Here is a 24,928-nt window from a genome sequence, read left to right on the forward strand (position 1 = left end):
GTCAATTCCTTAGACCTAGGTTCAGACAGGCCCCTGTGTATTCAGGCTCCAGGCCTAAACCTGTGGATCCAAGTTCCAAACTCTCCTCACACAGCAAACCTACCCATGGCCAACACCAAATTACTTGCCCAGAATCTCTGAACAGACTAGTGGGTGAAGGGTTTTCCCCAAAAAGTTAGCATGCAAAGAATGAAACAAATCCTTACTCTTCATGTGCAGACATCAATGTGAGGCAAGGAGAAATTTATAAAACTGAGACATAACACCACCAAAAGAACACAGTACTGTCTTAGTAGCTGATACAAAAAAATAGACATATATCAACTACCCAAAGAAGAATTAAAAATGTTTTAAGAAAACAATTCAAGAGAATACAGATAAACAGTTAAATAAAACAAGAAAAACAGTAAATAATAGAAATGGTCAATTTCGGAAGTGATTGAGGTTTTTTAAAAAAATCAAATTCTGGATTTGAAAAATGTAATGTTTGAAATGCAAAATGTAATGACAAAAGAGTAATTGATCAAGCAGAACTCGAAGATGGGTTATTTGAAAACATACAGAAGAGTGGGAAATAAAGAGAAATGAAAAGGAATGGTGATTTCTCAAGCCAGACTCTTAGGCTAGGAGGTCATGTAATAACATATACCAAGCTCTGCAAGAAAATGGATTCCAACCAAGAATACTATACCCAGCAAAATTATGCTTCAGATTTGAAGATGAAATAAAAACCTTTTAACAAAAGTTAAAAGAATTCACAGCTAGAAAACCTGCACTACAGAACATTCTCAGCAAAATATTCCATGAAGAAGAAATGAAAAATAAATGTGAAAAACAGCAAAGGAAGGAACTACACTAAAGGAATAGTCAATCAAAGGAGAAACTAATTCAAATTAAAAATCAGAAAGAAACCAGAATGACTGGGAATACAAGTGATATCTCAATAATAATGTTGAAAAGCAATGTCTTAAGCTCATCAATCAAAAGACATAGACTGAAGGAGGTCTGGCGCGGTGCAGCGCGGGCTGCGCAGACGGAAGGCGGTCCGGCACGACATGGGAGGCACAGAGGCTTTGTTTGTGAGTCACCAGACTGTGCTCTGAACACAGCACAAGGTAACACCAGCACCCCCACCACACCAAACACCCTACGTGGGAAACAGATGGAATCCATCTTGGAAAACCTTACTCGCCATCTATCAGTGGGCGTGGCTACCATCGAGATTCTGCGGCTGATCAGAGAGATTTTGAAACTATACAAGAGTCATATATATATAGGGGGAAAACATTAACACAACAGTCACACACAGCTAGAAAGAAACATGAGCAGTATGAAAAGACAAGGAAAGAAAGGACCACAAACGATGCAGGACAATTCAACATTAGAAGAGGTAACATCTGCAGCAGAAGGAATGTCAGATAAAAATATACATGGTCAGATGATCCAGAGTCTCAAGGAATACTTTAGACAGCAAATGCAGACAATGAAAGATCACTTTGACAACGAATTACATAAACAAATCCAAGAGGCAAAAGATCAACTCTACAGGGAGATAGAGGTTATACCAAAAAAACAAACAAACAAACAAACAAAAAAAACAGAAATCCTGGAAATGAAGGAAATAATAAACAAAGTTAAAAACTCAAATGAGAGTATCACCAGCAGAGTAGAACACTTAGAAGATAGAACATCAGACAACGAAGACAAAGTATATCATCTTGAAAAGAACATACACAGCACAGTGCAACTGATAAGAAACCAAGAGCAGAAAATCCAAGAAATAAGGGATAGCATAAAGAGACCAAATTTAAGAGTTATTGGGATACAGGAAGGTATAGAGGTCCAAACTAAAGGAATGAGCACTCTGTTCAATGAAATAATATTAGAAAACTTCTCAGATATGAAGAATGAAACAGAAATTCAAATCCTAGAAGCCTACAGGACGCCAAATGTGCAAAATCACAAGAGATCCATACCAAGACACATTATAATGAAGATGCTCATCATACAGCAAGGAGAGAATTTTAAAAGCCACAAGAGAAAGGAAGCAGATTACATTTAGGGGTAAGCCAGTTAGGTTAATGGCTGATCTTTCAACACAGACTCTGAAAGCTAGAAGATCCTGGAACAACATATTTCAAACACTGAAAGATAAAGGGTTCCAACCAAGAATCTTGTATCCAGCAAAATTAAGCTTCAGATTTGAAGATGAAATAAAAACCTTCCATGATAAATAAAAGTTAAAAGAATTTGCAGCTAGAAAACCAGTGCTTCAAAACATCATTGGCAAAACATTACATGAAAAAAGTTTTTTCTCAGCAAAAGAAATAATATATGAGGTGAATAGGGAGCCTACATCCTGGGAACAAATTTTTACCCCTCACACATCAGATAGAGCTCTAATCTCTAGGCTATATAAAGAGCTGAACAGGATAAGCACCAAAACAACCAAATAATCCAATCAATAAATGGGCCAAGGACCTGAACAGACACTTCTCAGAAGAGGACATACAATCAATCAACAAATATATGAAAAAATGCTCATCATCTCTAGCAATCAGAGAAATGCAAATTAAAACTGCTCTAAGATACCATCTCACTCCAGTAAGAGTGGCAGCCATTATGAAGACAATGAACAACAAGTGCTGGCGAGGATGTGGGGAAAAAGGTACACTCATACACTGCTGGTGGGACTGCAAATTTGTGCAGCCAATTTGGAAAGTAGAATGGAGATTTCTTGGAAAACTGGAAATGGGACCACCATTTGAGCCAGCTATTCCTCTTCTCGGACTATACCCAAAGTACCTAAAAACAGCATATTACAGGGACACAGCCATATCAATGTTTATAGCATGACAATTCACAATAGTTAAACTGTGGAGCCAACCTAGATGTCCTTCAGTGGATGAATGGATAAAAAATATGTGGCATTTATACACAATGGAATATTACTTCAGCAATAAAAAATAATAAGATCATGGCCTTTGCAGGAAAATGGATGTCATTAGAGCAGATTATGCTAATGAAGTTAGCCAATCCCCTCCCCAAAAATGCTGAATGTCTTCTCTGATATAAGGGGGGTGACTCAAAATGGGGTTGTGAGGGAGAGCAAGGGAGAAAGACTAACTCTAGATAGGGAATAGGGGTGGGAGGAAAAGGGAGGGAGAAGGGGAATAGCATGGTTGGTGAAAGGAGACTCTCGTCATTATATAAAATACATGTATGAAGATGTGAATTTGGTGTCAACATACTTATATACAATCAGAGATATGATAAATTAATGTATAATGGTGTATTAATAATTGTAATGCAAAATAAATAAATAAAATCATTAAAAAAAGAAAGTTGGGGCCAAAAAATAAATAAATAAATATACACATACGCGCACACACACACTAAGAAGTGTCTGTTACATCACATTTTTATTCAATATAAAATTGAATGTGTGATTAGGCTCCAACTTCCTTAAAAAGACTCAATATTTTATTCAATTTATTTATTTTATTCAATATAAAAATTCAATATAAAAATTATAAAAATGTGATGTAACAGACACTTCTTAGAAGAGGATATACAATAGACCATTTATTGATTCTTGATTTTACTTCTTAAAAAAAAAAAAAAAGTCATAGACTGGCAGATTGGGTTCAAATGGAAGACCCAACAATATGTTATCTCCAAGAGACTCACCTCATAGGCAAAGACATTCAGAGACTAAGGGTAAAAGGATGGGAAAAAAAAATACATCACTCACATGGATCTTGTAAACAAGCAGGGGTTTCTATCCTTATATCAGATAAAGTGGACTTCAAGCTAAAGTTAATCAGAAGGGACAAAGAAGGACATTTCATGCTGATTAAAGGAATTATATACCAATAGAACATAGCAATCATAAATATTTATGCTCCAAATAATGGAGCATCTATCTATGTACATCAAACAAACCCTTCTCAATTTCGAGATTCAAATAGATCACAACATAATAATACTGGGTGACTTTAAGACACCTCTCTCGCTACTGGATAAATCTTTCAAATAAAAACTAAACAGACTATGGGACTGAAAACTACAATCAATACTTTAGACTTAAGAAACATACATAGACTATTTCCTCCATCAAGGACTGTATACACTTTCTACTTAGCAGCACATGGATCTTTCTCTAAAATAGACTTTATCTTAGGCCACAGAGCAACTTATAGCAAATAAAAAATACTAGAAATAATCCCTTGCATTTCTCAAATCGTAATGGAATGAAATTAGAAATCAATGATAAAACAAAAAATAGAAGCTGCTCCAACACCTGGAGACTAAATAATACGTTATTGAATGACCAATGGATAGCTGAAGAAATCAGGCATGAAATATAAAGCCAAAACCAAATCAAAACAAAACAAAACACAAAAACAACTTAAGTGAGAATAGGGATACAACATATCAAAATCTCTGGGATGCTATGAAGGCACTTCTAAGAGAGAAGTTCATTGCATTGAGTATATTCTTTAAAAGGATAGGATATTTAATTCGTTACTTTCTAACTTTTAAAAATATATTTTTTAGTTGTAGATGGACATAATACCTTTATTTATATGTTTTCATATGCTTAGGATCAAACCCAGTGCCTTACATGTGCTAGGTAAGTGTTCTACTACTGAGCTACAGCCCTAACCATCTCAAAGCCCTAGAAAAAGAACAAATCAACACCATAAGCAGTAGAAGACAGGAAATAATTATAATCAGAACTGAAATCAATGAACTTGAAACAACAACAACAAAAAAATTCAAAAAATAGACAAAACAAAAAGGTAGTTCTTTGAAAAAAATAAATAAAATTGACAAATTCTTAGCCAATGAAGAAAAACAAAAATGTCAAATTACTAAAATTCAAGATGAAAAAGAAAATATCACCATGGATACCACTGAAATTCAAAACACAATCAGAAACTACTTTGAGTTCTTTATATACCCTAGAGATTAGTGCTCTATCTGATGTGTGAGGGGTAAAAATTTGCTCCCAGGATGTAGGCTCTCTGTTCACCTCACAGATTGTTTCTTTTGCTGAAAAGAAACTTTTTAGTTTGATTCTATCCCATTTATTGATTCTTGGTTTTAATTCTTGCACTATAGGAGTCTTTTTAAGGAAGTTGGAGCCTAATCACACATGATGCAGATTAGGGCCTACTTTTTCTTCTATTAGTCACAGAGTCTCTGGTTTAATTCCTAGTTTTGTGCATGGTGAGAAATAGGGGTTTAATTTCATTTTGTTGCATATGGATTTCCTGTTTTCCCAGAACCATTTGTTGAAGATGCTATCTTTTCACCAGTGCATGGTTTTGGCACCTTTGTCTAATATAAGATAATTGTAATTTGTGGGTTAGTCTCTGTGTCCTCTATAAAGAACTCAAAAAGCTAAACACTGAAAAAATAAATAAATCAACAAATGAGCTAAGGATCTGAACAGACACTTCTCAGAAGAGGATATATAATCAGTCAATAAATATATGAAAAAATGTTCATCATCTCTAGCAATCAGAGAAATGCAAATCAAAACCACCTCAAGATATCATCTCACTCCAGTCAGAATGGCAGCTATTATGAAGACAAACAACAATAAGTGTTGGTGAGGATGTGGGGAAAAAGGTACACTAATAAATTGCTGGTGGGACTGCAAATTGGTGCAACCAATTTGGAAAGCAATATGGAGATTCCTTGGAAAACTGGGTATGGAACCACTATTTGTCCCAGCTATTCCTCTCCTTGGACTATACCCAAAGGACTTAAAAACAGCATACTACAGCTACATCTATGTTTATAGCATGACAATTCACAATAGTTAAACTGTGGAGCCAACCTAGATGTCCTTCAGTGGATGAATGGATAAAAAAAAATGTGGCATATATACACAATGGAATTTTACTCAGCATTAAAAAAGAACAAAACCATGGCATTTGCAGGTAAACTGATGGCATTGGAGAAGATAATGCTAAGTGAAGGCAGTCAATCCCCCAAAAAACAAATACCGAATATTTTCTCTGATATAAGGAGGTTGACTCATTGTAATTTTGTGGGATAGTTTCTGTGGGGTAGGGAGGGAGAGCATGGGAGGAAAAATGAATTCTAGATAGGGAAGAGGGGTGGGAGAGAAAGAGAGTAGGTAGGGGATTAGCAAGGGTGGTAGAATGTGATGGATATCATTATACAAAGTACATGTATGATTTTTTAAATTTTTTTTAAAATTTTTATTATTGGTTCAAAACATTACATATTTCTTGACATATCATATTTCATACATTTGATTCAAGTGGGTTATGAACTCCCATTTTTACCCCAAATACAGATTGCAGAATCACATCGGTTACACATCCACTTTTTTACATATTGCCATACTAGTGTATGTTGTATTCTGCTGCCTTTCCTATCCTCTACTATCCCCCCTTCCCTCCCCTCCCCTTCCATCTTCTCTCTCTACCCCATCTACTGTAATTCATTTCTCCCCCTTGTTTTTTTCCCTTTCCCCTCACTTCCTCTTATATGTAATTTTGTATAACAATGAGGGTCTCCTTCCATTTCCATGCAATTTCCCTTTTCTCTCCCTTTCTCTCCCACCTCTCGTCCCTGTTTAATGTTAATCTTCTTCTCATTCTCTTCCTCCCTGCTCTGTTCTTAGTTATTCTCCTTATATCAAAAAAGACATTTGGCATTTGTTTTTTAGGGATTGGCCAGCTTCACTTAGCATAATCTGCTCTAATGCCATCCATTTCCCTGCAAATTCCATGATTTTGTCATTTTTTAGTGCAGAGTAATACTCCATTGTATACTTTCTATGTATGGCTAGATGATATATCCCTTAATTTTACATGTTTCTGAATTTTCTATAAAAAGAATCAAACCACTTGTAGTCATTTGCAATGTTAAGTGGTTCTCATATGTCAATTTGTATTGCTGTAATTTTTCATTTTTACTGAGCATGACATGATATGTAAATACAGCACAGTTCTGTTCTCTAAAAAAAAGTACATGTATGAAGACTTGAATTGAGTGTCAACATACTTTATATACAAACAGATACAAAAATTGTGGTATATATGTGTATTAAGAATTGTAATGCAAAAAAAATATAGCATTACCTTAGATTAGGTAGTGGGAAGTGAAAGGAGGGGAAGGCAGGGGACGTGGTGATAAGAAAGATAGTAGAATGAAACAGACATTATTACTTTATGTATGTAACTGTATGACCAAGGTGATTCTACAATATGTACACTCAGAAAAATGAGAAATTATATCCCATCTATGCATGATATGTCAAAGTATATATAAGTGCATTCTACTGTCATGTATAACTAATTAAAACAAATAAAAAATAAAAAACTACTTTGAAAGTTTATACTCCAATAAATAGAAAATTATGAAGAATCAGCAAATTTCTAGACACATATGACCTACCCACATTGAATCGGGAAGACATAGAAAATTTAAATAGATTAATTTTAAGCAATGAAATTGAAGACACCATCAAAAGCTACCAAAAAAAAAAAAAAAAGCCCATGACCAGACAGATTCTCAGCCGAATTCCACCAGACCTTCAAAGAAGAATTAATACCAATACTCCTCAGAATATTCCATGAAATAGAAAAGGAGGAAACTCTTCCAAACTCATTTTGTGAGGCTAATATCACTCTAATACCAAAGCTAGACAAAGACACATTAAGGAAAGCAAATTTCAGAACAATGTACCTGAGCATAGATGCAAAAATTTCCAATAAAATTATGGAAAATCACATAAAAAACATTAAAAAGGTGGTGCACCATGATCAAGTGTGGCTCATTCTGGAGATGCTAGCCTGGTTCAGTATATGGAAAGCAGTAAATGCAATTCACATCAATTGACTCATGGACAAGAATCACATGGTTATCTCAGTAGATTGCAGAAAAAGCATTTGACAAAATTCAGCATACATTCAAAACACTGGAAAAACTAGGGATAGTAGGAACATACCTCAACATTGTAAAACCTACATATGCTAAACCCCAAACCAACATCATTCTAAGTGGAGAAAAAATGAAAGCATTCCGTCTAAAAACTGGAGCAAGACAGAATGCCCTCTTTCATATTCCTATTCAACATAGTTGTGCAAACCCTAGCCAGAGCAATTAGACAAAAGAAAGAAATTAAAGGAATATGAATAGGAAAGAAGAGCTCAAACTATCCCTATTTGCTGATGACATGATTCTGTATTTAGAAGACCCCAAAAACTCTATCAGAAAACTTCTAGAACTCAGCAAAGTAGCAGGGTATAAAATTAACATTGATAAATTTATTGTGTTCCTAAACACCAATTATGAATCAGCTGAAAGAGAAATCAGGAAAAATATCTCATTTGCATTAGCTTCAAAAAAAAAAAAAAAGTATTTGGGAATCAATCTAACAAAGGAGGTGAAACACCTCCACAGTGAAAACTATAGAACACTAAAGAAAAAAATTGAAGAAGACCTTAGAGGATGTAAAGATCTCCCACATTCTTGGATAGGCAGATTTAATATTGTCAAAATGGCCATAATACCAAAAGTGCTTATACAGATTTGATGCAATTCCTATTAAAATTTCAGTGATGTTCTTCATTGATACAGAAAAAGCAGTCATGAAATTCATTTAGAAAAATAAGGGGCTGAGAATAGGCAAAGCAATCCTCAGAGAGAAACATGAAGCAGGAGAAATTACAATATCAGATCTTAAGTTATACTACAGAATTCTAATAACAAAAACAGTATGGTGTTGGCACAAAAACAGACTTGAAGATCAGTGGAACAGATTAGAAGACACAGACTCATACCTACATAAATATGCTTGTGTCATACTAGACAAAGGCATCATAAACATACATGGAGAAGATAACCTCTTCAACAAGTGGTGTTGGGAAAACATGAAATCCATATGTAACAGAATGAAATTAGACCCCTATCTCTCATCCTGCACAAACTCAATTGAAAGTGGATCAAGGACTTAGGCAATAGACCAGAGACTCTGTGTGTACTAGAAGAAAATGTAGGCCCAACTCTCCACCATATTGGCTTGGGAACCAACTTCCTCAGTAAGACTTCTGAAGCACAAGAATTAAAATAAAGAATCAATAAATGGGATGGTATCAAACTAAAATGCTTCCTTAGAGCAAAGGAAGCATCAAGAATGTGAATAGAGAGTCTACAAAATGGGAGAGCATTAATCTTGAGGATGTATAAAGAACTCAAAAGACTTAATACCAAAAAAACTCACCAAACAACCCAATCAATAAATGGCTAAGGAACTGAACAGGAACTTTACAGAAGAAATACAAAGGTCAAAATAATATGAAAAAATGTTGAACATCTCTAGCAACTAGAGAAAAGCAAATCAAAACTACGTTGAGATTCCATGTTACCGCTGTCAGATTTGCAATTTTTAAGAATTTAAGTAACAATATATGTTGGCAAGGATGTGGGGAAAAGGTTCACTTGTACATTGCTGGTGGGACTGCAAATTGGTACAACCACTGTGGAAAGCTGTATGGAGATTCCTCAGAAAACTTGGAATGGAACCACCATTTGACCCAGCTATCCCACCCCTTGGTTTATACCCAAAGGACTTAAAAATCGGCATGCTACAGTAATGCTTCAATGTTTATAGCACTTCAATTCACAATATCAAAACAGACATGAATTTTCAAAATAGTTTCTAATTATCTTCTGAATTTTAGACATGTCTGTTTTGATATTTCCTTCTTCATCTTGTATTTTAGCAATTTGAGTTTTCTCTCTTTTTCTCTTTGTTACCATATGGGATTTATCTATTTTAATTATTTTTCAAAAAACCAACTTATCTGCTTTTTCAGTTGTTTCTTTTGTTTCAATTTCATTGATTTCAGCTCTGATTTTAATTATTTTCTGTCTTCTACTGCTTTTGTTATTGATTTGTTCTTTATCTAGAGCTTTGAGATGTAGTGTTAGGTCATTTATTTGCTGACTTTTTAATTCTTTTAATGAATGCCGTCAGTGCAATAAACTTTCCACTTAGTATTGCCTTCATAGTGTCCCAGAGATGTTGATATGTTGTATCAGTGTTCTCATTTACCTCGAAGAATATTTGTATTTCATCTATGATTTCTTCTCCTATCCATTCATCATTCAATAATGTATTATTTAGTCTCCATTTGTTACAGTAGCTTGTATTTTTTATTTTATCATTGATTTCTAATTTCATTCCATTGGGGTCTGATAGAATGCAGGGTATTATCTCTCTCTCTCTCTCTCTCTCTTTTTTCTTTGATTTACTAAGAATTGCTTTGTGACATAAGATATGGTCTGTTTTAGAGAAGGAGTCATGTCCTGCTGAGAAAAAGTATATTTGCTTGTTGATGGATGAAATATCTTATATATTTCTGTTAAATGTAAATTGTTGATTATATTATTTATTTCTATTGTTTCCTTATTTAGCTTTTATTTGGAAGATCTGTCCAGTAGTGAGAGATGTGTGTTAAAGTCACTCAGTATTATTGTACTATTTAACTCTTGAAATTGAGAAGGGTTTGTTTGATATATATGGGTAGATGCTCCATTGTTTGGGGCATAAATGTTTACAATTGTTGTGTCCTCCTTATATATACTTCCCTTGAGAAATATGAAATGTCCTTCTTTGTCTCTTCTGATTAACTTTGGTTTGAAGCCTACTTTATCTGAGATGAGAATGGAAACCCCTTCTTGTTTACGCAATCCATGTGAGTAAGAAGTGTTTTCCCATCCTTTCACCTTCAGCCTGTGGATGTCTTTGTCCATGAGGTGAGTCTCTTGAAGACAGCTGGGTTGTTGGGTCTTGCTTTTAATCTAATCTGCCAATCTATGCCTTTTGATTGATGAGTTTAGGCCATTAACATTCAAGGTTATTATTGAGATGTGATTTGTGTTCCCTGTCTTTTGATTTATTTCTGGTTTTTTATTTGTCTTAGCTTCTCATTTGGTTGAAAGTTCCTTTAGTGTCAATCCTCCCTTTGCTGGTTTTCACTTTTTTTTTTTTCCCACTTCATCCTCGTGCAACATTTTGTTGAGAATGCTCTGTAGTGTAGGCTTTCTACTTGTGAATTCTTTTAATTTTTGTTTATCATGGAAGGTTTTAAATTCATCTTCAAATCTGAAACTTAATTTTGCTGGATATAAAATTCTTGATTGCCATCCATTTTCTTATAGAGCTTGAAATATTTATTCCAGGACCTCCTAGCTTTGAGGGTCTGGAATAAGAAATCAGTTTAGATCCGAATTGGTTTCCCCCTGTATGTAATTTAATTTTTTTTTGTCTCACAGCCTCTAAGATTTTATCTTTATTCTCTGTTAGTCATTCTCATTATAATGTGTCTTAGTGTGGGTCTGCTGTAATTTTGTAAATTTGGAGTCCTGTAAGCCTCTTCTATTTGATTTTTCCATTCCATTCTTTAGATTTGAGAAAATTTTTGCTATTATATCATTGAAAAGATTGTGCATTCCTTTGGTTTATATCTCTGCTCCTTCATCTATTCCAATAACTCTTAAATTTGGTCTTTTCATGTTATCCCATAATTCTTGGATGTTCTGTTCATGGTTTCTTACCATCTTCTCTGCATGGTCAACTCTACTTTCAAGGTTATATATTTTGTCTTCATTATCTGAAGTTCTGTCTTCCAAGTGGTCTATTCTGTTGGTGATGTTTTCTATTGAATTTATAATTTGGTTTACTGATTCCTTCAATTTGAGGATTTCTGTTTTATTTATTTCATGATCTCTAACTCTATTGAAGTGTTCTTTCAGTTCCTATATTTTTTCTTTGATTTCACTTCTTATACTACCCTTTACTTCACATATTAATTTATGTACAAACTGAACTCCTTCTTGGACATTTCTTCTACTGTGTTATCAGTGGCTTCTGTCGTTGAAACATCTTGGCTTGTTTGGGGTGCTTTATTCCCTGTTTTTTTCATGTTGTTAGTTTGTTTTCCCATGTAGAAGTATAGGTCTAAGGTAGCGTAAATTCTACCCTGTAGATCTATAGTGACCCTGAAGGTTTCTAGTGTTTTAATGGTGAGACCAATATCAGCAGCACCCAGCATACATGATCGCGATATATAGCCTTAATCCTACTAGCTCCCACTACTGCTTTATCGTATTAAATCAAAGTGATGAGTTCAATATCTTTAGTACAAACAGAAAATTTGTTAAAATGCTTTACAATTTCAAATGGTAGATGAGAACAGAGGTAGGGTAATATGTGATATTCACGAGTGAGGAAGAGAAAAGCTAGAAGTGAAAATTTACAGGAGGAGTGGAAGAAGAGCCTATAGAGACTGGCTGTTGGTTGGAGAAACATTGGGAAAAAAAATCCAAGAAAATAGACAAGAGAGAGGAAGACTAAGAACAAAGAGAAAAAATTAAAGACATAAGAATACAACAAAAATGCAAAACACCATTCATATATCATTGTCCTCCACACACTGATGCATAAAAAACATCCTATTCCAAATATGGTAGAGAAATTAGTGAATCAAAAAATAAAATAAAATAAATCTTGCTGGAAAGTCAACTGTCTTCGTCAGTGTTCAACAGTTTCTCAGCCCTGTCTCTGATGTCTTTTGGGATCACCAAACCCAGATCAGCCCTTGCAAACCCAGTCTCTATCCCACTGATTTGGGCTTCAGTTACCTCAGGCTTGGCTACGCTGCAGTCCCAAGATCTCATTGCTGTTCCTACTTGCAGAAAGACCACTAGGGATACACTTGTGCAAAAGAACAACCCCAAGATGCAGTAGCAAGACAAGGGCCACCAGCCCTCTCAGCAGGAAGACCCCAGGCTCCTCCAAACCTGCAGGCACCCCCACACTGGACATGCAGGTCCTGGCTGGAGTCCCCAGACAGAGGCTCTTGTGGTGGTAAACCTGCTTGTTCCGGGGCCCCAGGCCCTGGCTGTCCCAAAATGGGTGTAGCCATGTGCAGCCAAACCTGGAGTCTCCCCCAAATCAGTCCTCTTTGCTGTGGTAGCAGTGGTAGTGGCAATGGTTGCTGGTAGCAGGCAGCAGGGTCAGTAGCAGTGGTGGCTGCTGTGGCAGCTGCAGCTGTGGAGGCAGCGTCACCAGGCGATCTCAGGGGGTGAGCAGCAGTGTCGGCTTCAGTTGCATCCAGGGCAGAGGTGTCTTCTGTGTCAGCAGCACCCAGAAAGAAGACCTCCAGGCAACCTCAGGCTGGCAGCAGTGGAATCAGAGGCGGCAGCAATGGTCGTAGTGGTGCAGGTGGCAGTTGAGTGACAGGAGATTTTGAGGGCATTGATTGTAACAGTATTGTTCACTACTGTCTAGAAGAATGTCAAGAAAATAGCATGAATTCAATAAATATTTTAAATGAGTGTTGGATAAAATTCTCTTTAAGGATAAGAGCTATAAGCAGTATCTAATACATTTTTTTCCAGAAGGATATTGATACTCAGTTGAAAAGGATATAACTTGTTGGAGAGAACATAAATTATGTTGTTGCTCCATAGGAAGAGAAAATCAAGGCTGTAACCGAGTGATGGGTTCCTGAGTGGGAGAGAGACAGGATAGGCATTTCATTCATTTCATTTCCTTCACTTAGTGAAGTGAATGACAGTAATAGTCCAGAGAGCTTGGAGTAGGCAGTCCCAAGAGAGAAAGTGGCCTGGGGTTTTCCAAGGTGAGTTTCTGCATTTGGTCTGGAAACGTCTCTCCTCATGTGTTAAGCATTTGGGGTGGTTACTAGGTTTTCCCTCCATGGCTTAGTGTACCTGTGCTGACTTTGCCACGTTAGAAAATTTCCTATTGGCACCTAAGCAGAACCACCCTGAGGGATGTCAAAACTGCAGTGTAAATGATATTACAGTGAACTGGGGTCACCCAAAGGACAGAGCCTCAGTGCTGTGTGTGTGTGTTCCAAGCCTGGAAAGTCCCTTAAGTTGGTCATACCCTGTTCTTTAGTTTAGTTTTTTTTTTTTTTTTTTTTTAAATATTTTTTCTAGTTGTAGATGGACCTTTATTTTACTTATTTATTTTTATGTGGTGCTGAGGATCTAACCCAGTGCTTCACACATGCTAGGCAAGTGCTGTACCACTGAGCCAGAACCTCAGCCCTTTTTTAGTTTTAATAAGATAGTAACTGGTCATGAAGGTTGCAGCTTACATGTGATTTTTTTCATCACACTGAGTAGTGTGATCTTTTGTCACTGGAGATGGACTGAGCCCTATTGTCCCCGGTCTCCATGCTTATATCTGCCTATCTGTGTAGTCTTAACAATAATTATTTTTTTCTGTTAGTAAAAATTTTTTCTTGAGGTGTAATTTGCATACTATTCAACTTGCCCATTAAAATATAAAATTCACTGGTTTTTAGTATCTGAACAGATTTGTACATTTATCACCACAGTCAATTTTAGGACATTTTTATCACCCCTAGTAAGAATCCTACAACCAGTAGCATTTATTCCCCCTTTTTTCAACCTCTTTGGCCTGAGACCACCACTGATCTTTTTACATCTATAGATTTGCCTATGCTGGACAGTTCATATAAATGGAATTCTATAATATGTGGTCTTTGTGACTGGTTTCTTTCACCTGGCTTACTTAAGTTTTTGAGGACAGCCATGTTTTATCTTGTACTGGTGTTTCATTTTACAGCCAAGTGATATTCCGCTGTATGGTTACATTGCATAACTTTGTTTACATTTTGTTTATCCAGCAATTTATTAATGGAACAGTTGGGTTCTACTTTTTGACATTTATACATGATACTGCTTTGGCACACCTGTACAAGTTGTATGTGGCAATATGATTTTATTTCTTGTGAGTACATGTCTAGGGTTGGATTGCTTAGTCATGTAGTATTTCTATGTTTAATATTTTGAGGGACTGCTGTTCTGAGAAGTCACTGTACGGTTTGACATTTCCATCAGCAAATGTATGAGGATTCCAGTGTCTCCAGTTCCTCACAGTGCTTGTTATTGTCTGTTGTTTTTAGGTATCTTTGTGGAATAGTGATATCTCATTGTGGCTTTGATTTGCATTTCCATGGTGGCTAATTATATTGTCATCTAATGTGCTTATTGGCCATTTTTATATCTTCTTTGAGAAAAGTCTTTTTAGATCTTTTAAAGCCTCAGTAATTTTATGCCCTTTTTGTTCCTGAAGGAAAAGAAAAGTTGGGAAAACTTCAGGCTATAATCAGTGCATTTCACTTTTTTTCCCCCCCCAAAGGCAACTGCTTCATGGTATCTGTAGGCAACTCTTCCATACTGGATTGCCACCTTCTCAGAGGACTTTCTTGAAGTAGACACTCCTTCCCTTTCTCTCTGATCTTTTTTTTTTTTTAATTTTTTTTTATTGGTTGTTCAAAACATTACAAAGCTCTTGACATATCATATTTCATACATTAGATTCAAGTGGGTTATGAACTCCCATTTTTACCCTAAATACAGATTGTAGAATCACATCGGTTACACATCCACATTTTTACATAATGCCATATTAGTAACTGTTGTATTCTGCTACCTTTCCTATCCTCTACTCTCCCCCCTCCCCTCCCCTCCCATCTTCTCTCTCTACCCCATCTACTGTAATTCATTTCTCTCCTTGTTTTTTTTCCCATTCCCCTCACAACCTCTTATATGTAATTTTGTATAACAATGAGGGTCTCCTTCCATTTCCATGCAATTTCCATTTTCTCTCCCTTTCCCTCCCACCTCATGTCTCTGTTTAATGTTAATCTTTTCCTCCTGCTCTTCCTCCCTGCTCTGTTCTTAGTTGCTCTCATTATATCAAAGAAGACATTTAGCATTTGTTTTTTAGGGATTGGCTAGCTTCATTTAGCATAATCTGCTCTAATGCCATCCATTTCCCTGCAAATTCCAAGACTTTGTCATTTTTTAGTGCAGAGTAATACTCCATTGTGTATAAATGCCACGTTTTTTTTTTATCCATTCATCTATTGAAGGGCATCTGGGTTGGTTCCACAGTCTAGCTATTGTGAATTGTGCTGCTATGAACATCGATGTGGCAGTATCCCTGTAGTACGCTTTTTTAAGGTCTTCAGGGAATAGTTCGAGAAGGGCAATAGCTGGGTTAAATGGTGGTTCCATTCCCAGCTTTCCCAGGAATTTCCATACTGCTTTCCAAATTGGCCACACCAATTTGCAGTCCCACCAGCAATGTACAAGAGTACCCTTTTCCCCACATCCTCGCCAGCACTTGTTGTTGTTTGACTTCATAATGGCTGCCAATCTTACTGGAGTGAGATGGTGTCTTAGGGTGGTTTTGATTTGCATTTCTCTCTGGTTTTATTATTTTTGTATAATACTCTCCTAAATAAGTTTTTCTGGTTTGCATTCTCCTCTTGTTGGGTGTAAGCTCCATTAGGAGAGGGATCTTTTTTCCTTGGCACACTAATTGGACCTCAGCAAATACTGGTTGAATGAATGAATAAATGAATAAATGAATGTGTGGGAAGACGAGGCTCTGGAGTCCACCACTCATCCGTTACTTGGGAGATATTTAGTTTCCTTAGGTTTAACATCTTTATATGAGTACCTGTGTCATTGGATGGCTGTAAGGATTAAATTAATTGGTGTATGGGAAATATTGCACATCATGCCCATCCTATAAAGAAAACAAGGGCTGGCAGTTTATTTCTTCCTGTTTTTTGGCATAACTGTATGGTTGCAAGGAGTGTGTGTTTATCTGTTATGGATGCAAGTGAACCATTTTTAAAAAAATTTTTTTTCCAGGGAATGCAGAGAGCAACTAATGTCACCTATCAAGCTCACCATGTCAGCAGAAACAAGAGAGGTCAGGTGGTGGGGACCAGAGGTGGCTTTCGTGGTTGTACAGTTTGGCTAACAGGTATGGTCAAGAGAGAAACCAGTTTATTTTAAAAGCAGTGCTTATCAATAGTTTTGGATTAGGAGTAGACATAGTTCTTGTCTTTGGAGCAGGAACAATGTGTAGTGGACATAGTTGCAGCAGCAGCATCATCATCATCATCATCATCATCATAATAATAAATGTTTTGTTAATTCCTTTTGTTCTTTTGTAGTATTGCTGTTAAATAAGGGGGAAATAGCAGAATGCATCTTAAAACCACCTCTTAATAGAAACCACACCAAAATCTCTAAGCTGAGTACAAATAAGGTCTGGTTCTGCTTCAAGGAGCTAACAGTGTTAATTGTATGGAGAGAAAGAATGACTAATAAAGAATTTCAAATTATCAGTTTCTATCTTGCAGCTTGTGTGGCAAGCTCACGGTTTCTTGTGTTGATTATCTCTTTGGGCTTAGCCATAGTAGGGTGGCTAGAGGGTAAATTGATTTTAGGAAAATAGTTTTAAAAATGATGCTCCTCAAAAAAATGTTAATTGCATATATGAATATGCCATGTTTCTGTGTAATTAATAATAATTATAATAATATATAATGTAATATTATTATTATATTATTACAGTTACAAAAATGAATCCTTTCACATGTAGGAACTGTATTAAAAATGTTGCCAATTGTCCACTAAAACTTTGTATCGATTGACTACCACCAAGAGTATGGGAGAGGGTCCATTTTCCAGTATCTTTGTCAACACTATCTTTACCAGTCTTTAAAAATTTGTGCTAAAAATAATTAAATAAATAAAAAGTTGTGCTGATTGTTAAAAGCAACATTTTAAAAATATTACATGTTGTAGACAGATGTTTGTTTTTCTGTGAAAGAAAACAGCACTCTTGAATTTTACCTGTCCCCTCATTCTTAAATTGATCTAGATTGTTGTAAAATTGTTGCTTTTAAATTGCCTAGGTTTGTAACACTTACATTTTGGAGGGGGGGGGGGTACTTTTTATTTTGGGTACTGGAGATTAAACTCAGGGCCTTTTTTTGTACTTTATTTTATTATTTAGAGATAGGATCTCATTGAGTTGCTTAGTGCCTTGCTATTCTTGAGGCTGGCTTTGAACTCTGGATCCTCCTTTCTCAGCCTCCAGAGCCTCTGGAATTATAGGCATGCACTACCCTGCCTGCCCACATTTTGTTTTAATATCTTCAATTTTTATACTTCTTTATATTTTTGTTGTATTTAATACTCAGGAACTCACCATCATTTCTTTTATTATGTCATGGTTGTTTGTGTGCCCTTTATTTGAATCAAGTCATGATAATTTGTATTTCATTGTTAAGTAGTTTTTGAAAGATGTCTTCTGTTGAGATCTGAATCCTGAGATTTTATGTTTGCAAGTGTCTGCTCATATTTTATGACAGCCTGACTGGGTAAAGTGTATATTCGAACCATACTTTTTCTTGAAATTATAAAAACAGTACTCTGCTGTCTTCTGGCATTTAATGTGTTTGTGAGGATGTATGAGGCTGTTCAGATTTTTCTTTCTGTTTAGGAACTTTACTGTTTCCATTTGATATTGGAAGAACTTTTTTTTAAAAAATTGATATATTAAATTTTTGGTAGTTATAGATGGACAGAATGCCTTTATGTTATTTGCTTATTTTTATGTGGTGCTGAGGATTGAACCCAGTGCCTCACGCATGCTAGTCAAGTGCTCCACCACTGAGCCCCAGCCCCAGAAGAACTATTTTTAGTACCAGGGATTGAGAGGGGCATTTAACCACTGATGCACATCCCCAGTCCTTTTTTTTTTTGTATTTTATTTAGAGACAGAGTCTCACTGAATGCAATTGCTTAGGGCCTCACTATCTCTTTGTTCCAGTTACTGTTGTGTAACAAATTATCCCACGCCTAGAGGTGTAGAACAGCAACCATTTTAATCTTCTTACCACTCTGAAGGTAGGGAGTTCAGGAGGGCACAGGAGCCCCTTTTACTGGGGCCTTGTCTGGTTGTGGTCATGCTAGATTGGGCCGTCGCTGAAGCCTGGACTGGATATCCAGGGGATTTAGTTGGCTGATGCTGTGTATCTGTTGGGAGCTTAGCTGTTGATACTGTCAATTGAAACATCTACCTCTGGAATTCTCCCAAATTCAGTGACCCCAGAGAAGCTGTACAGTTTTTTTCTGACCCACAACATCATTTCAGTTACATTCTTTCCACTAATGGTGTATCTTCAAGCCAGCCCAGATGCAAGAGTGGGGCATTAGATTGTGCCCTTGATGTGACCATGGCAGCATCATCCTTGGGAAATATAATCTGCTGTACTTGTTGAATATTTGATGAATAAAGCAGCCAGTGCTCTCTTGATCCTCTCAACATTGTCATCCTTTCTGGTATTATTTTTTTCAGTTAACCTTCTGTGCTACCATGATTTCTCTCAAGAGCATTGACACATTAAACTTCAGTATTTTATCTCTTACCTTATATTTTATCTCTTACCTTATAACTCCCTTGACTGTGAATTGTATAATTGTATACTTATCAAAATGTTAAAGTATTAGTGCATAAATGTGCTTTTTCCTTTATTATTATAGAGGAAAACGAGTTGAAATGAGGATATTCTTTTAAGAATATTATAAGTTGTACAAATACTTATAATTATTTGTATAAATTGTATAATACAAAAGAATATTATACATACACTTAAAAAATTTTTTTAGTTGTAGATGGACACAATACCTTTATTTTATTTTTGTAATTTTTATGTGGTGCCGGGGATCAAACCCAGTGCCTGACACATGCTAGGCAAACGCTCCATCACCAAGGTACAACCCTGGCCCTGTACATACACTTTTTATCATGGTAGTCTGTAATAGGTGATGATCCTGCAATATATAGCTAACTTTTAATATTTCACTTACTTTTGTCCTTTCTTTTTATTCCTTTATAAATAATTTGAGAATTTAACTTTTTAAATTGGTGGTATTTTAGTATTAATAAGAAGGCAAAGTATGAAAAACATACCCAATCATTTTAGAACTTATTGATGACTTCTAGGATACCTTTGGGCATAGAGATGTAATCAAAAACAAGTGTTTATTTACTAGGTAAATAATCTCAAATGAAAATATTGGGTAAGAATGTTCCTGAGAGACCTATGTGAATCATGAATACATTTAAGCCTGTTATTAAAATTCTTTGGTAGTTGCTGTTCTAACTTTACATATGGAATCTCTCTGGCTGTTTACTTTTAGGCTTGTCTGGGGCAGGGAAGACCACTGTGAGCATGGCTTTGGAGGAGTACTTGGTTTGCCATGGCATCCCATGCTACACTTTGGATGGTGACAATATTCGTCAAGGTCTTAATAAAAATCTTGGCTTTAGTCCTGAAGACAGAGAAGAGAATGTTCGGCGCATTGCAGAAGTTGCTAAGCTGTTTGCAGATGCTGGCTTAGTGTGTATCACCAGTTTTATATCACCCTATACTCAGGTTTGTGGATTTTGTGCCAATGCTATTCTGATTACATCAATTGAAAATGTGGTATTAGAGTACCTAACTGAAACAGTGACTTGTTCTTTGAGGTTAACTCCAAATTAAAATAACCTACACAGTTCTGTGCTGTGACTTTTCTGAGTAAATCCAGTTTTGGGAAAAGCTGCTGTTATAAAAACAGGTTTTTATAATCTAGAGTATAATAAAGTTATTGAACTTAAGCCCATGGCTAAATTATTTCAAGCTTGACGTTTCAGTTCAGTAAACCTATTGTGAACACTTGGCAGATGTCAGACACCAGGAAAAGTTCAGGTTTCTTAACACATGTCCTTTATGATGTCATTGATCTTGATTCTTTTTTCTCAGTTCCCGTCACACTCTGACTTTATAGAGACCTTAGCAACACCAAGTCACTTTTTGTATTTCTCTGAAAAAAGTCATGTTGTTCTTTATCTCAGGATTTTTGTTTCTCCCTGACTCAGAAGGCATTTCTCTCCTTCCTCTTGCCCATCTTTTCTTAGCCTCAGTTGAGTTCTCTTCAAAGTTTGAGACTCAGGTTAGGCATCTCCTCCTCATAAGCACTTTTCTTCCTCCCTCAGGCTTTGTTGGGCTCTGTCTTTTATGCCCTTGTTACTGTACTTTAACACATTACTTTACAATGTCCTAGTTCACTGGTGCTGCTTATAGTACCAGTAGCGATAATAATAGTAGCTAACATTTATTGAACACTTACTTTTTTTTCCCTTTGGTACAGGGATTGAACCCAGGGGTGCTTAACCATTGATCCATCTCCCCAGTCATTTTTTTACTTTGAGACAGGGTCTCCCTAAGTTGCTTAGGGCCTCTCTAAGTTGCTGAGGCTGGCTTTGAGCTTGTGATTTTCCTGCATCAACATCCCGAGTCTCTGGTATTACAGGTGTGTGTCACTGCATCCAACTATTGAACACTTACTTAAATATGCTGCTAACTGTTGTAAAGTGCTTTTATGTGAATTAACTCATGTAGTTCTCATCTTCAGTGAGGAAGGTATATGTGAGGAAACTAAGGTGTACATTGGCCAAAGTCACATGCTATACTGGTAAAGCAAGGATATACACTTGGACAGTGTGTCTCCAGGACCCGTGTTCTATCCACCATGCTATGTTGCCTCCAGATTCCACGGATTCCTTGAGTGTTAAGGTCTTCTTTATGTTTGGTCTTCTTTAACTTGGTACCAAAGCCAGATTCTTAGTGTTCGTTGAATGACAACCTATTGCCCTTAGAAAGCCCAGATGTCAAATACTAAGCAAATTTGTATAGCGATTCAAAGCAGAGTCTGTCATTGGAGTTGGACACAGGTGGTTTAGAATCTCACCTCTGCTGGTTGTTAACTGTTATGGCCTTGGCCAGTTCACTTAACTTTCTTAAGCTCCATTAATGCCTAATTAACGGTCTTTCTGAGGATTAGATAAATCAAGCACGAAAGTCCTCAGCAAAGTGTCTGGCATGTGACAAATATTCAACAATGTAATAAATAGTAATGGCACAATTCTAGTACTGTATTAGAAACACATTTTTTTTTAAGAGAGAGAGAGAGAGAGAGAGAATTTTGTAATATTTATTTTTCAGTCTTTCGGCAGACACAACATCTTTGTTTGTATGTGGTGCTGAGGATCGAACCCAGGCTGCACGCATGCCAGGCGAGCGCGCTACCGCTTGAGCCACATCCCCAGCCCAGAAACACATTTTAATGATCATGTAGACTTTTTTAAAACAAAATTTGACCTGTAAGAAGTGTCAGATTGTTAACCTCACAGGTTCAGTTAATTGAAGAATGGCAGAAGTCCTAAAGTGTTCCCTGAGGACTAACTATACTTTTTATTGTCCTGAAACCTTGGAATCAGTGTCAATCTGTCAGTTTAAAGTGTATCAGAAGAAATATGTAAACAGAACGAGTGTTATTTAGCATTTCTGAATCCTTGGGTATGAACAATTTTAAAGGAAACATAATCATAGTGAAGTTCTTGTACCTTCTGTGCATCTTTGCAACTCTTGGGACATTGGTAAAGTCAGTGAGACTTGCTTTGGAGAGCTACCAGCTGAGGCTAGGGTATCTAAAAGTCTTTGCTGATCTCCCTGCCTTGTGTTCATAGTGTGGATCAAAATCTTTGTTGTCCTCATTTGTAAAAGCTCTAAGAATGAGGTTGGAGTATGTTTAGGGTATGTCAAAATTCATAATATTTGGGTTGGACCGTGTAATATAGGTATGTATATTTTCCTGTCCAGTCATGATCAAATTTATGCATTCAGTAAATGTGTTTGGGGCATCTTGGTTCTAAACACAAACCTAATACTTCTAGTATTAATTATTAATAGCTCAATGAGTAAAGGCCTGAGAATGGTGAGACCAGCTGTAGCGCTGTAAAATCCACACCTCTTATCTTGATGGTGGTGGGAAGTCTCTGAAGAGTCTAATAGGATGATAAGACTTACATTAGCTGGTACCCTGGAAATAGTGCAGAGTGTGGCTTTGAGCATTGAGAATACTGATGAAAAGGATGTTCAAGTTGTTCCAGTGAGAGAAATGAGGTTGAATGGGGAGTGGGGAAATAGGGCAGATGGGGTTGGTGTGGCACATAGAGGTAATAATCTGAAGGACTTTTGACCCAGTGAATGTTGGGAGAGGTAAAGAATCAGACCAATTCAGGTTTAAGAGCGCATAGTGTTGTCATACCTTGGGCAGTGGAAGGAGGAATGCAGGTTTGGAAGAAAAGAGACTGGATTCATTGTTGGTCATATCAGTTTGAGGCGCCTGTGGGATATCCAGGTATTTAGGAAGAAGTTGATGTATGTTTAATTTCAGAAGAGAAGTCAGGGCTTGGGCTTCAGTGTTGGTGTATATGTTATTTTATTTTTTGGTGTATGTGTTCTTATTTATTATACTATGGAGGCAGCTGAGTAGAGTGCTCAAGGCCTGCTGAAGATGAGCAGCATGCTATGGTGGAGTGTGGGCAACCCTTGTGTTTAAGGGAAGCAGTGCATGCCTGATCTAATACCTCCAGAGGCTAAGTAAGGGAAGAGGGTCACAGGTTCAAGGCCCCCCTTCACAAGTTTCAAAATGAGAAGTAAGGGAAGGGCAAAGCGAGGGCTGGGAGCCAGACGGAATGTGCAGGGGAATGATTGGGGAGTCACAGTTAGGATTCTGTTGGGGTGACAGTGTGATATGAAGTCAGATTCCTGGCATTTTAAGCACTGAAAAGCAGCTGAGATGAAGGGAAACTTTTTGTATGATTTGTTAGTTTGTTTTAAATGGATGAGAGTGACTTCTGTAATGCTTGTGGGGAAAGCAGTAGAGAAGGGTAAGGCTGATGATTTCAGATGGAGTAGGGAGAATGCGTTGAACAGCATTCATGTCATCCTACAGGATGACATGAAAGGGGAGGGGATTTAGACTATGTGAAGGGTGGAGTGATGGGGAGGATAGATAAGATTGTTAGGATGTAGATACATTTGTATGACACACTTGACCAAGAGCTTTTGTGCCTGGGGATTTTCTTTTGAAAAAGAAAGTACTGTCATCTGGTCAGAATGGAGCAAATAGGCATGGTTTTTTCAGAGGGCTCAAAAGAAAGGTGGCATATGCTAAAATGTAGGAAAAGAATGGCGGAAGTTGAGGAACTAGCTTTGGAAATATGGGCACTGCAGTGTGGTTAATACAGAGTACAAATGTGGAGCTTGCACTTGAGAACAAAAGCCAAATGAAGCATCCTCAAGGTAGAGCTGGCTTTTAGTTAAGAGAGGGAAGAGGATGATGTTGACTTTCAAAGAAAAAAGTGTTCCAGTGGGGTGGAGAGTTTAGATAGAGCGATAAAGGTGGTTTCTAGAGGGTTGCTGGTTAGGAGCTGTACAGACAGATATGTTTTGGCAATGCTAGAGAGAGGCGGCTGCAAGGGCTGCATTTGGTGAAGGAGTAAGCCAGCATTGGGGTTCTGGATAGACTTCTTTTGTGAAGTCACTTTCATGCTAACCTGGGCTGAGGTTAAAGGTGATAACAGAGGCCAGATGACACCTGCATTCCAGCTGGACTTTGATTCAGGTTTCCAGTTGAATTTAGGTCAGAGTATTCATGGAACATCCATTGTTTCTCTTCTGGAACTTTCCAAGATGTTGGGTTTGCATTCATTAGGCTAATGAATATTAACCTAATAATGTCTTGGATTTGTTCATTTCAGTTTATATTTTTAAAATATAAATTAATTTTTCCTGATATATTTTCCACTAACTCAGTTGGAAAGCACTTTTACTTGTTGTTATATGGTACCCTTGATGTGTGTGATCACTTTTTGTTGTTTCTGTGCTTGTCGTGTTTTTTTAAAGGATCGAAACAATGCAAGGCAAATCCATGAGGGTGCAAGTTTACCCTTTTTTGAAGTCTTTGTTGATGCTCCTCTGCATGTCTGTGAACAGAGGGATGTCAAAGGACTCTACAAGAAAGCACGAGCGGGAGAAATTAAAGGCAAGTAATATTTTCTTCCCAGTTTCTCTTTGCTTAGATATTTTATGTTTCCACCTGTCTGATACTCTTT

General features: G+C 36.8%; 1 protein-coding gene across 3 annotated transcripts in view; it reads left to right on the forward strand.

The window, feature by feature from the left end:
- Positions 1-24,928, forward strand: part of Papss1 (3'-phosphoadenosine 5'-phosphosulfate synthase 1) — a 113,533-nt gene that overhangs the window by 18,650 nt on the left and 69,955 nt on the right. For all 3 annotated transcript variants that reach the window (XM_027935448.3, XM_071614488.1, XM_071614487.1), the window contains exons 2-4: positions 16,777-16,891; positions 20,125-20,360; positions 24,720-24,858. In XM_027935448.3, the coding sequence (XP_027791249.1) occupies positions 16,777-16,891; positions 20,125-20,360; positions 24,720-24,858 (490 nt within the window). The remainder of the gene's footprint in view (positions 1-16,776; positions 16,892-20,124; positions 20,361-24,719; positions 24,859-24,928) is intronic.

The sequence above is a fragment of the Marmota flaviventris genome, chromosome 7 (assembly GCF_047511675.1).
Source record: "Marmota flaviventris isolate mMarFla1 chromosome 7, mMarFla1.hap1, whole genome shotgun sequence".
NCBI classification, from domain to species: Eukaryota; Metazoa; Chordata; class Mammalia; order Rodentia; family Sciuridae; genus Marmota; species Marmota flaviventris.